Here is a 13832-nt window from a genome sequence, read left to right on the forward strand (position 1 = left end):
GTGGGATCCCCTTGCTGCTCATCTGGCATAGATATTCTGTGTTTATCTGACAAAGCTTAAGTCAAATCTGCATGTTTACTTCAGGTTTTTGCACTTTAATTCACTTTTTTGATATGGCAATAGAAATGATAGATCAAATTAAAACTATATTCTTTATGTTTACCTTTAATTTAGTTTTGTGTTGTTGTGTTTTGTATCTTCGCCTTTGACAGGGATGAGGTCATTAATTTATTTCATTTCGTGGTGCCTAATGGAAAGGTTTGGCATTGGAAGTACTGGAAGAGTAAAACAGTGAATTGGTTTGGTTGGTTTGTGTAAATAGTATTATTTATCTGCAATAAAGTCTGAATTATACAAACAGTGACTTTGGTTGATCATCACCATGAAGCAAAGGTGGTTAAATGTCCACCTTTCAGCCACTTCTTACATCTATCTGTGTGAGTATTTGTGGTATTAGGTCCTACAATGGATGAAGCTGTGTGTTGTAATAATAAATACTATGTAATTTAGCCTTTGTTAATGTAGAAGTACAGAAGGGGAGGGGTGACATCCTGGCCAACAGTTATTAATGTAAGGAAATTAGATGGATAGATTAAGAACACAAGATTATTATCTATTCTAGGAGAGGGACAGGATCTTCAGGACATTATGGACAGTAATTAAGATGTATATTAAAGTACAAATAACAGTTTTTTGACACCCCAATATCTGAATTTTGTGATGTAATGACTTGAACTCAATGCTTACGTTTCAGTTTAATTGTTATGTCAGTGTTATGTAAACCTTAAACAACCTTCTAATGACATATGGCCCTTTCTTAATAAGGCGGGAAACGATCAAAGAGGGAATTGATGTAATAATTAATGGGTTAACTGATTAGTGAAAGTTAAATGTTTGAAAATGATCAGAAAAGTTTACAAAACATGTTGTTCCCTGTCTGGCCTCGGGGACTAACGGGACTTCCGACAACACCTGAAGGCAGCAGCAGCTTCGATAACGGGTCTCTCCCTCTCTTTTCGACTGTGTGTGTGTGTGTGTGTGTGTCCCTCTCTCTCTCTCTCCCTCTCTCTCTGTGTGTGTGGAGGAGGAGGAGGAGGAGGAGGAGCTCGGGTAACTGCGCCGTGATAACAGCCCAGTACTTCGGCTGTGTTATCTTCCGTTCCCCGCCAGCGGATCCAGCGGGTCTCCAGCGGATCTTTACCGGGATTTCTCTCATTGTTCTGGGACTTTCCTCACACCCGCAGCGGTCCTTCCATGGTGTCCCCGGGAGACTCCCTGTCCTTCAGCGCATCTGTACTCGGAATCAGGTCTTCGGGATCATGGAAACGTGGTTTTTGAATCAAGTCCTCGGTTTGTCGGTCCTCTTGCTGGTTTCGCCGGGGCCCCTCGGGGCAACGTGGAGCCCAAGTAGCAGCACCGGCATGAGGGATCCGGTAACGGGAGGATACTCTGACTCAGCCGCCTCACATGGAGCCCGAATAACGGAACACAACGAGCTCAGCGCCGAGACTTCAACTTCACAACTTCACACAGCAAGTGGGAGAAACCTGCGGCACGCGCACACTGCTGATACACACTCAACTGATACACACTCTGCAACACACACTGCTGATACACACTCTGCAACACACACTGCTGATACACACTCTGCAACACACACTGCTGATACACACTCTGCAACACACACTGCTGATACACACTCTGCAACACATACTGCTGATACACACTCTGCAACACACACTGCTGATACACACTCTGCAACACACACTGCTGATACACACACTGCTGATACACACTCTGCAACACACACTGCTGATACACACTCTGCAACACATACTGCTGATACACACACTGCTGATACAAACACTGCAACACACACTGCTGATACACACTCTGCAACACACTCTGCTGATACACACTCTGCAACACGCACTGCTAATACACACACTGCTGATACACACTCTGAAACACACACTGCTCACGTATACCAAACCGATACACAAACTGCTACAAACACTGCTGGAACGCACCGTGGCACAAACTCTGCAACACGCACTGAAATACATGCTGCTGGAACACACACTGTTGGCACACACACTGCAGGAATGGACACGTCTGGAACACACACATCTACTGCCGGACACTCGGGTAAGTGAAGGGAAATGTTTGCATTAAAAATGTTCAGGCCTTAGATTTCATATTTCAAATTAAAATGTGCTTATTTTCACCATTTAAAAGCCAAACTGTCAGCTGCTATAGATTATTATCTCTTTACATTGTTAATGTTGGAGGATCGACTCAAACTATGAATGAAAATATTATTTTAAAGAACTTCCTTAAGGTGCTTTCTACTTAGACCTTCTTACCTTAAAACTTAAATGTTCTTCATAATTATAAATGTATTTGTTGATATTTTAGAATCAGAAACCTTAATCTTTGTCCACTTTACCAGTAAACACACAGAGACAAACATGCATCTATGTGTTCATGTCTGTGGCTCACATGTTAAACTAAACTGGCTCCCCTTTCAGAGTTTAGAGTTTAGGGCAAATTTCCTTCCTGACATTCTCTCACCCGAGGTGTTGCTGCAGGACGCAGGCAGTGTGTGTGTGTTTCCCAGCACATCCAGGCTCATCCACACACAACTGCTGTGTCACTGTAAAGACAGCAGTGTTCAGAGTGTAGTGGCTCATGTATCAGTAGAGGAGTAGAAGTATTCAGTCTTTGGTTAAAGCTGCTGTGAGAGTAACATTGTTTACTGATATGATCTCAGTTCTTCTTATCGACTCACTATCATCCAGACACAAACATCATCCTATGAAGTCTATATACCAGTTATAAGGGAGATAAACAGATGGTTAATAGGGGTATTGTGTGTGTGTGTGTGTGTGTGTGTTAGTGTCTCTGCTAGTTTATACATTCTGTTAACAAGACATGTTTGGAATTGAGCCTCAACCCACTGGACACAAAGCCCAAGGTCTATCTGATGAAGCGTCTTGGTAGTTGTCCTTCAGATGGAAGGTTCAGGTCGGCTGTGGCGGTAAGGAAAGTGCTGAATAGTCCTGAAGCCATGACCTCACCTGAACCTTCATCTCAACCGTAGTGATGAAAGCATATTTCAGGAGTGAAGAATGTTAAGTAAGGCACTTTAAAGGATCTGTGATGTAATTGGTGAACATAATACAAAACATCTTGGCAGCGGCCTCAGTGAGAGAGCAGCAGGTCTGTATCTACGCTGTGTGAAGGAGGGAAACAAACTAAAGCAAGTATGAAGGAGTACAAGCAAGCTGGGACGATATAAAACACTCAAACAATCACTGGATGACTGAAACAACTTCAATTCCAGGCCATCAATCAGCTCAGGAGCCTTTTTCTATAGAACGTATACAAATCAGAACGATCATTGGTGCTCTCTCCCTCTCCTGTCACTCATCTCTTATTACCCAGACTGTGTAGCTTTCTGTCGGGAGCATGATGGAGCAGACAGACAGACACACTCTACCGTCGGCGCCAGTGTGCCATGGGTGCTGTGCCTCATCTCCTGTTACCCAGTAGCTCTGTAACTCTGTCTGTCTGCTCTAACCACGTTTCCTGCCGACCGGGAATCGAACCCTTCCCTCCCCGGTTCTATCTGAGTGCTCTACCCAGAGCCGTCGGTGCTCTGCCTCATCTCCTGTTACCCAGACTGCTCTACCTCCGGCCGGGCGGGCATTCTGCTGTAGCGTCCACTGCTGTGCACTGATTGGACGCCTGACAGTAACTCATACAGGAACCAAGGCTAAGTTACATCGTAGGTCTTGTACTTTGTCTGACTTGGCTTTGGATAGTAGTTTTACCCCAGAGTAGCGATGTAGTGAGTATTTAAATGCTTAAACAGTGGAGTAACGGTCAGCAGGAATGTTTTGGACAACAGAATCTCAGATGTTGCATTCACAGCCCTGCCAAAAGCTCGTTAATATGCTGAACATACTGCAGTTACTTGAAGTCAACATGCCCACCGCAGAGTTATTGAAGTGCAGCAGATGTGACATTGATGAGCCTGTGTGAGTCAGTGGAGAGCTGAGAGATAAACAGCCCAGGATCTGAGAGGTGGAGATCTTCGCTCGCTGCCAGCGGCTCGTCCCAGTCCAGAGTTTGGTTTCCCCGGCCTGGATCCAGAGAGAAAGAATGAAAGAGACACATGCAGAGGAAGTGAGACAGAAAATAGAGTCCAGTTCCTCCCAGAGCCTCCCTGCGGACTAGCTGTTCTGCAGTTGACCTCTCCCCTCCATTGGTGTTGGACGGAGGCTGCCGGTTGCTGTGTGTTGGCTGTCAGGATGCTGTCCAGCACCGTCGCTCATCCTCAGGGTGCTGTTGTTCCAGACCTGCGGCGCTGGAGGCCGGCCAGATTACTGTGGTGTCAGACGGCACAGCGTCGAGACAGAGACAGTGCTTAGGCAGAGAGCGACCTCACACACACACACACACACACGCACACACACAGATTGCATGTATTGCCCTTTTCTGGATCTAGATTTGCTTTGTAACACCGGTTCTTCCTTGTCCAATGAGTTTCATTAAAATTGGTTTGGAACGTTTTGAGACATATTGATCACAAACAAGCAAACAAACTTACAAAACATACTTTATTGGTACACACACACACACACACACACACACACACACACACACACACACACACACACACACACACACCAGACACACACACACACACACACACACACACACACACACACACACACACACACACACACACACACACACACACACACACACACACACACACACACGGTGTTGGTGGTTTGCTGCCAGGGCCTTGTGCTCACTCAGCTTTAGGAAGGAAGCGGCCGATTCCCGGCGGAGACGCTCACCACCATATTTAGGGCCTCAGCCTTTGTGAGGGTAGACGTGCCTGCTGCCAATTGTTCTCCACCCAAAGTCATTGTCTCTGCAGGGCTGCTCCTGACACCGGCCACCCCCCTCTGCAGGGCATGGGGGCGAGGCACAGCGCCCTCTGCTGGTCAGACTGTTCATCAATTCTCTATAAAGTAATCATTTAAGTAATAATGTCCTTGTTTCTGTTTCTTTAGACACTCAGACACAAACTCTGACTGAATCCAGCAGCCGCCCTCTGGAGCAGAGCACCCGTCTGTCCTCTGAGCCCATCACCTCCTCGCTCGTAGTCGCCACCACTGAGTCCAGCAGCAGCATCAGTAGCAGCAGCAGCGACTGGGAGGACCTTCCTACTCCAGACCACCTGCCAGACTTCTCCCCCGCTCTGTCCCTGACCTCCAGGTCCTGGGTGGGTACAGAGGAGACCAGGCTGCCCCAGGACAGTCCAGACAGCCCCGCCTCGGTGTCGCAGACAGACAGGGGCGTCTCCCTCCGCACAGACAGCACCTACACGTCCACCACCTACAGCCGAGCCGGAGAGAGGACCCTGCTGTCCGTCACCTCCCCCTCCTCCAGCAACAGCACCTCCTCCGTGTTTACAGAAGACTCCAACTCCCGTCAGCCCCCGTCTACATGGGCTGTCCCCGCTAAGACTCCAGAGACTGAGGGTTACACTGACAGAGCTCCTTACACCAGGGAAACAACATTTGTAGACCAGGATGTCACTCAATCCACGGAGCAGAGTTTTTCAGAGAGTCCATCCGTGTCCACAGGGACGCAGAGTTTAACCGTGCAGCCTAAGGTCACTCAGGATCAGGATCAGCTCGGCTCAACATCAGAGGGGGTTTCTGACTCCACGCCGTCTCTCAGAGTGACAGACTCCAGCACAGATCGATCCGACGTGTCTCTCTCCTCTACACCCCCGGTCATCTCACCGGAGGACGGCGGCCCGGGTAACATCTCTGTGACGGTCCAGGGATCAGACTCCAGCGTGGAAACCTCCACCGAGTCTTCCACCGCCGCCCAGACCTCCGTCACCCGGGAGCAGGGAGGCACAGAGGGGGTCTCATCGCAGACCAGAGAGGGCGGCGTGGGTCCCAGTCTGACCACAGCGCCCCCTACGGTCAGTACAGATGTGACCGACCGGGATCACACCCTGACGAGCACGCCGGTCCTGACTACTGAGGTCTTCATCACCACCGCCACAGCCATCACTGCTACAGACAGAAGGTGAGACTGGAACAGCAGAGATGAGAAGTTTACAGTCTGTTTATATGGTCAGAAAAAGTTGGTACCAGCGCCCTCTGCTGGCTCATGTAGGCCTTGAGTTAAATATCTTTGTTTCTTTCCTCTTTAACAGGTTTCAGGTAACAGAAGAGGAGACGTTTGGCACCCCTGCCTCCTCCGCCAGCCCCCCTACGCCCACCCCCCTCCTCCTCACCACCTCACCCACCCAGCCCAGCAGCACCGGTCTCAGCCCCACACGGGGGTCCCCACCCCAGACCTCCACCCGGCTCACCACATTCCCCCCCACAGTCTCCACCCTGAGCCAGCAGACCTCCGCGACTCCGCCTACTCAGCCGCCGTCCACCAGCCAAACCCACAGACCCCCCACAGAGGCCTGGAGCCCTACAGACGTCACCACCCTGCAGCTGGAGACCAGCACGGCCGCTCAGGGAGTCACCACAGCCGGCACCACCCAGGCCACCACAACCTTCAGCCACAGCACCCCGGAAAGGAGCACCCAGGCCCCTCACACCACAGGGAGACACACAGAGAGGGCCACCACACCGCCGCCGCTGCTCACAACAGCACCCACTGGCTTCAGACCCACCAAGGCTCCAACAAGTAGGGGACATTACTATATACTTTACTGTAAATATTGCTATTGGTATTGTTTCAAAATGTCATTACCAGTAGTTTGATCTCAATGCTGTTGTCTTCCCCAATTCCAGGAAACCCGTGTGTGTCAAACCCCTGTATGAACGGAGGGATGTGTGTGAGCTTTGGAGGGCGGGATTTCACCTGCCACTGTCAGGAGGCGTGGACGGGACGCACCTGCAACCTGGGTGAGCTTCCTTCCTTCTGTCATCCCCACCCTGAGCTCCATGTTGAGGCGCCCAAGTGTTCATTTATGGATTCACTAACGGTCCTCACTTAACCGGCCTTCTCTTCTGTGCTCAGATGTGAACGAGTGCGAGCTGGACCCCTGCCCCTCCGGGTCCAGGTGTATAAACACACGCGGCTCCTTCAGCTGTGAGTGTCCACTGGGCTTTGACCTGGAGGACGGACGCAGCTGTACCAGAGGTAAGCCCACCTGTACTCCTCACCTGTCACTGTGTGGTTTCCTTATTGCTACTGTCTGATGAGCACACGAACGCAGCACAACTCATATTTCCTCTTCAACGTTTCCAGTAAAGTTTGACAGTGAGTGTTTCCCTCTGTAGCCAAGACGTTCCTGGGGACGTTCAGTGTGAACAGACTGCCGCCGGACCCTGTTAGCTTCAAGAGCGCCGCCATGCATGAGATCCAGAGAGAGATCATTCAGCTGGTGAGGGAGTGTGTGTAGGTGTGTGTGTGCTGTGTGCTTGTATGAAGATCTCCATGAGGCTTATATTTGCCACCTCTCCTCTCTGTCCTGCAGCTGAATGCATCCCTCTCAATGTTACGAGGTTACAGCCGCTCAACTCTAAGTAAGAAGTAAGTCCTTACGTCACTGTGCAGCATCTGTGAACACAAAGCCAGCGTCGCCCGTCTCTCTCTGTGTCTCTGCGTGTCTCTGATCGCCTTGTGTCTCTCGTCTCAGAGAGGAGGACGGCATCTCTATCTCCGCCGTCAACATGTTTTCCGTCTCTGCTGATGTGACAAGCGCTGAGGTCTACAACAGCATCAGGATGTCGCTAAGCAACTGCAGCTCCGCCCTGGTTCACTGCAGGATGGTGCTGCACCTCCACCTCACTTATCATGGTGACTAAGATTCAAGACTTACAAGCTCACTGTGCGGCCACTAGAGGGCACTGTTCTGCCACATACAGGGAACTTGGGATACATTCTTGAAGAATACTTCAAAAAATAAACAATGATAATTCAGGCACATTTCACAATATTATCTAAACAACTTTCATCAGTGTTGTTGTAATACTGTCTCATATTCCCTCTCCCTGTGCTCCAGCTGAGAGTTTGTGTTCGGCCCAGCACACTCAGTGTGACACAGAGCGCTCCATCTGCACGGACAACAGCGGCACCGCCTACTGCCAGTGTCTGCAAGGCTTCTACAAACACAACCCTGATGACGCGTCCTGCTTAGGTACGCCATCTTCAGGTGTATCATGACAGTGCTTCCATTCAAAGATCTTGTACTGTCCTATGTTGCACCTGTATCCATGCTGGATGTCTTGTTTCAGACTGCGGTGATGGCTATAAGCTGGAAAACGGCACCTGTGTCCAGTAAGCAAAACAGCTTCTTTTCATATTGCGTCAGTTAAGTTACTCCAAACTGTTCAACCTCTTATTCTAACTGCTTATTCTGTGTGCTGCCACTTTTCAGATGCATGTTTGGATTTGGAGGATTCAACTGTGGGAACTGTGAGTGCTGCTGAACATCCTTAAAGCATTGATGTTCCTTTTCTTGCGGTGTAGTATTTAATGTGTTGTTATTCTCATTGCAGTTTACAAGCTGATCGCAGTAGTTGTCTCACCAGCAGGGGCCGGACTGCTCCTCATCCTCATCGTTGCTCTCATTGTGACGTGCTGCAAGTAAGTATGGAGTCACAGTCAGCAGAAGCTCCTGACTGCATCGCAACCAAATCACTAACATCCCAACTTTTATTCATCTATTTCTCAGGAAAGATAAGAACGACATCAACAAAATCATCTTTAAGAGCGGAGACCTGCAGATGTCTCCGTACGCCGACTTCCCAAAGTGTAACCGCGTGTCCATGGAGTGGGGGAGGGAGACCATCGAGATGCAAGAGAACGGCAGCACCAAGAACCTGCTGCAGATGACCGACATTTACTATTCGGTGAGGACACAGGGATGACGTCATCAACCACAGTTTATATATTACAGGCAGTGAAACAGGGAGTATTGTTACCCTGATAAATCTGGTTTTTAGGGGTAAGAATGTAGAGTATAGGGCCTGCCTGAGTTTATGTGGTTGATCACTTTAGACAGAAGCTTCCATAGTGACATCAGTGTCTTTCTCTCTTCTGTATGTATCTTATTGCATGAAATGATTTGTTGGTTACGCAGAAATCTAATCCCTAGCTTGGTATTAGTGATCCCATGTTCCTCACATTTCATCCTCTTCCTCCTAGCCAGCGTTGCGTAACTCCGACCTGGAGAGAAACGGCCTGTACCCGTTCACCGGTCTGCCCGGCTCCCGCAACTCCTGCATCTACCCGGCCCAGTGGAACCCCTCCTTCATCAGCGACGACTCACGGAGAAGAGACTACTTCTAACTGCACTATCACTTAACACACACACACACGAACACACACACACACACACATACTACTGGAATCCATCCATCTGTCATATTGATGGTTTATGTGTCATGATGTATTTTCGCCACAGTAACATTGCCTGCACTGCTAAATACTGAGCCCCACCACACCAATGATGTAAATCTGTGTGTATGTGTGTGTGTACGATGCGTCTACTTCCTGTGTCCGTGCATGAAACGAATGCCACAGATTTGAGTGTGTGCGTGTGTTAAAGAGCCACACTGATGCGTTTGCATGTTTTAGCCCATTGACGCCACATAACATAGACTTTACATTTCTGCTGATCTGTGTGTTTGCTCAGGACGGCTCAGTGTGTGTGTGGCTCACCAGCGTATGGAAATCAGTCTGCAGACAGAAAGGGCCTCACATGGGTCATGATGATGGAAGTGATCTGTTTACACTGTGGAGGGTTAAGAGATGGATCTTACATTTGACAACCCGATCAAAGTGTTTGATTAGTAATTAGGTTTTCTTTCCAATTGGAAATTATGGATTTTTTAAAATCTTGTGCCAGTATTTATTTATTCCCTGTATGTCAAAGTGTTTGACATGTGGCATTACTGATGTCTCCAACACACACACTGAGTCACTTAGGGATCGTCTCGTGTGTGTGTGGTTGTTTGTTTGTGTGTGTGTGTGTGTGAGAGAGAGAGAGAGAGAGAGAGAGAGAGAGGTGAATTCAGGAATTCAACAAATCCCTTTACTGGAAGGATCACATGTATTCAGTCTCAGTGAGTGATTGAATGTAAAGATGTATCATAATTAGTTTGCTGAATATTATTTTTGAAGTAACTATTTTCTCTCTATGTATAATTACTGAGTCAATTCTGCCGTTTTAGTCAGACGTGTTTATTTAAATAAAGCTGTTGCTCTGCTGTGTGACTGGATGTCATTATTAACGACTGGGTCCATGGTTTTGGACGTTCCTGCTCCACACAGGAGGAGGAGCATCTCTAATACACACTCTATTCTAAATGTGGAGAGATAAACAATACGTTTTGCATAGCAACATCATTCAGAAAATGTGGTGATGAAAAGAAATGAGGCAGAAAATGCAGCACACATGCAGGGAAATAAAGTAAAAATATCAAATGTTTCACTTGAGCACTAAGTTTGTGTTTCCTGCCTACAGAGATGTAAACGCTGGTCTGTGGACACTTTGAGTAATGACCTTATTGTGGTGTTTCCAGATCATTAGCTGTAGCAGTAATCATGATCTGCTCTGTAAATGAGGCCTGATGTTCTTCAATTTGCATGTGAAGCTTAAAATCCAAGCAACCCTCCGATATGTTGTTGGACGGGCTTCAGTTTAAACAGCACAGCAAGGAGGAGAAGACACAACCGCTGTGATGGAGCTGAACATGACAACATGTTTGATAATTATCGGGCCTCTAGTTGTCCTCAACATTGCTGTGAACCTATTTTTTGTCTTTTGCATCCTCTGTCCACCATCAAGTGGAGAAGTAATCAAGCAACCTCTGAAGCTTCTCCTGTGGTCTTTGATTTGCTCGGCTATCACTTATGTGTTGTCGTGTATCGCAACTCTCCTTTTCTCTGCGGAAAGCAACCTCCCATACGGGATGTCACTCTTTGCTTTCTGTACAAGCATGACCACCTCTGCCTGGCTGAACTTCTTCTACTGCACCCAGATTATTCCTGCACAGCAAAATGTCTTCATCTGGATTAAGAAGAATATCAAACCCATCATCTTCTGCATTTGGATTTGTGAGAGAATGCACTGGTTGCTTGAGGTAGTTCTCTTTTTTGTGTATGCTTTTGATGAGGATAAACCTTCCAATGTCACATTTAATACAACAACATCAGGGATGCGTGACATAATCACTACAGCTTTCAAGATTACAGCGTCCTACTTCCTGCTGTGTTTGTGTGTTATGATGCTGTCCAGTAGTGCCACTGGGCTCTACCTGTGCAGACACATGAGGCGTATGTCACAAAACGGCTCTCCTTTCTCCTGCCCAACCTTCACAAGTCAGGTCAGGGTCACCTTCACCGGTGCCCTGCAGGGAGTCATGCAACTGATCTGTTCTGTTTTAATTACTGATAGATGGTTTAAGGACAACTTTGACCCGGACAAAATTCCAAATTATGAAACCTTCATCTACACCTGCGTCTTCATGTGCTGCACCACATTCAACCTATGGGTTGGTCAGGCTGTGTTCAGGAAGAGGACGGCCAGCATGTGGCTCAGAGCTGTTCAGTGCCGCAAAGCCTGCAATGTGCAAGTGTGTGAACACGGAGGAGGATTCTGACAGGCAGAGCTGAGGATCAAGAATGTGCCCCATTGAACTGACAAGTAGTTATGATTCTTTACAGTTGAGACTTTTAGCCTTTTAACTGTGTAAAGGTTTATGTTTAGGTTTAGATACCATTAAACCCATAGAATGACTCGTTTCAACATGTATTCTGCATAAATGAAATATTTGGAGCATGAAGTAAACATGTGTAATTTACAGCTGTTAATGGAACTGTGCAGTTGCATTCTTCTTAGTTAATTTTTTGACTTTCTCTTTTGAATTACTAAAACAAAGCTGTATTTCTATCAGAGTGCTACACTGCCCTCTAACGGACAAAGCAGAAGCAGCAGAGAGGTCCTTACTTTTTCTGTAAACGTTCCTGTAGTAGATCCTGTAGTACAACTATATTGATGATACAGTTAAAAATAAATATAATGGCTCTTATTTGAAGCACTAATTAGCAGGTTGAAGTGTTTTTAAACCTGCATGTGATGCTTTTACTGAATGTGACCACAGTTCAATTCCTGTGGTTTGCTTTGACACTGATAGATATTTATCTTTTCAAGTTACAATTCTTCTGGTTGACACTGTCAATAAAAATACTTCCAAACAAAGCAGGAAGCCTGAAAGTGATGTTTGCATGTTCACACTTCAGCATCCTCAGCATAAAGCTCCAGTAATGGATCACACTTTGTCCACCTGTTCACTTTGTTTACATGCAAATTCCATGTAAACTCCTCTGAAAGTAGGAGAGGGCGGTGGTGTTTAAGCCACGGCTTTATTACATCAGACAGGCTGATGTAATAAACCCAGAAATCAACTGTATTTGTAAATGATTCTACTTCTAAAGCTTGGGTGTGTTTGTGTTTGTGATTTAGAAATGGACAGCAGAATAATCAGATCTGAACGTTTTTTTTTTTTTAATACTTCAAATGTAATCTAACGTGATCCAGGATGTCATTGACAGGAGTTTATTAGTTAGAGGACAAACGTGTCTGAGGGCTGATTAACATTCACGGAGGCTGCTGTTGCTATTAAAAGTCAGAGGTCAGACTTTAATGACTCCCTCTTTGATCCCATATGCATAATATTACGTAATGCCCTTCAAAGATACGCTAGAAAGGAGACCTAATGGACAGATGGTGGACAAGGTCTAATAATGCCTGTAGTTGAGATTGCCTGTGTGTGTGAGTGTGTGTGTGTGTGTGTGTGTGTGTGTGTGTGTGTGTGTTAGGCTTCATCTTCCCCTTAACCCTGAACAGAATGAGCATCTGTCAAAGAATAGATGGATGGATGGTTGCGTATTATTGTGACACTACAACATCAAGCAACTACATCCAGGTGGATTCCTCCTCCTCCTCCTCCTCCTCCTCCTCCTCCATCTTCCGTAGGAACCTGATTCCTGATGCTTTATGTCATCCGGTTCTCTGTCTGTTGTTTCTCTCCTGCTAGCCGTCGTCTCTGCATGAAGAGAGATAGACGCCCCAGGAGTGACCAGCAGTCTCACCTCTCAAGCTGCTTATTCCAGCTTTGACTCCACCCGTCCACAGCTGTCTGCCTCTGCTGACTCTCCTGTGTGTTCCTCATTGTGGCCACATGGGGGCCATGTCGTTCCATATTCACATTACTCCTTAATTTACCATTTCGGCAGAACCGCTCAAGTGACTGACTTAGTTTATTATGTCCACAGCCATCCTGAACACTCTAACAGTGGTCAGATCTATATGTATGAAATATAAACACACTCTCACAATTTGTAACAAAAGTTTCTCTAGTTCCCTGTTTTAAGCAACAATACTAATCTCTGACTATTCACGATTTGTGCCTGATCTCACAAACTGCTTCTCCGTAATTTCAGAGCTCTTTGCCCTCTCAGTTATCCAGAGTAATGGCGTAAACCTGTAGCTGTCATTCCCCTCCTGTCCACCAGTGGCCACTAGTGAGTTTCTCACCTTGGCCTTTCTCAAGACACGCGCACACCTGATTCCCGCTTCCTCTTCAATCCTCGTGTGTGTTTGCCAGTTTGGTTATTAGCTTTTTCTCTTCTACAGCGTCTTTAGGGCCGTGTTCCTATTTGTTGGCCTCTTGCTCAGTAGGCTTGCTTTAGGTTCCCTCCTGTCTGTCTGCTTACATGGTGCACCATATAATAGTATTTGTGTTTATCAGACAATGTATTAA

General features: G+C 47.0%; 1 protein-coding gene across 1 annotated transcript; it reads left to right on the forward strand.

Moving 5' to 3' along the window:
- The first annotated feature begins 1129 nt into the window (after positions 1-1129).
- On the forward strand, positions 1130-10274 carry heg1 (heart development protein with EGF-like domains 1). Its single transcript, XM_076170005.1, has 14 exons — positions 1130-2148; positions 5091-6123; positions 6254-6741; positions 6849-6962; positions 7078-7200; positions 7341-7444; positions 7538-7593; positions 7700-7860; positions 8066-8200; positions 8298-8340; positions 8441-8478; positions 8562-8649; positions 8738-8915; positions 9211-10274. Exons 1-14 carry the CDS (start codon positions 1320-1322, stop codon positions 9352-9354), a joined length of 3534 nt encoding a protein of 1177 aa, XP_076026120.1. The 5' UTR covers positions 1130-1319; the 3' UTR covers positions 9355-10274.
- The last annotated feature ends 3558 nt before the right edge of the window (positions 10275-13832 follow it).

This window comes from Genypterus blacodes, unplaced genomic scaffold (genome assembly GCF_046128005.1).
Source record: "Genypterus blacodes isolate CSIRO-AG114 ecotype Tasmania unplaced genomic scaffold, CSIRO-AGI_Gbla_v1 ptg000214l_1, whole genome shotgun sequence".
Lineage (NCBI taxonomy): Eukaryota > Metazoa > Chordata > Actinopteri > Ophidiiformes > Ophidiidae > Genypterus > Genypterus blacodes.

Excerpts from the sequence above, each read along its gene's own strand:
- heg1 (XM_076170005.1), top strand. The coding sequence starts at position 1,320 with ATGGAAACGTGGTTTTTGAATCAAGTCCTCGGTTTGTCGGTCCTCTTG. Across the intron at positions 6,124-6,253 it reads ATCACTGCTACAGACAGAAG|GTTTCAGGTAACAGAAGAGG; the intron begins GTGAGACTGGAA and ends CCTCTTTAACAG. Across the intron at positions 8,650-8,737 it reads CTCATTGTGACGTGCTGCAA|GAAAGATAAGAACGACATCA; the intron begins GTAAGTATGGAG and ends TCTATTTCTCAG.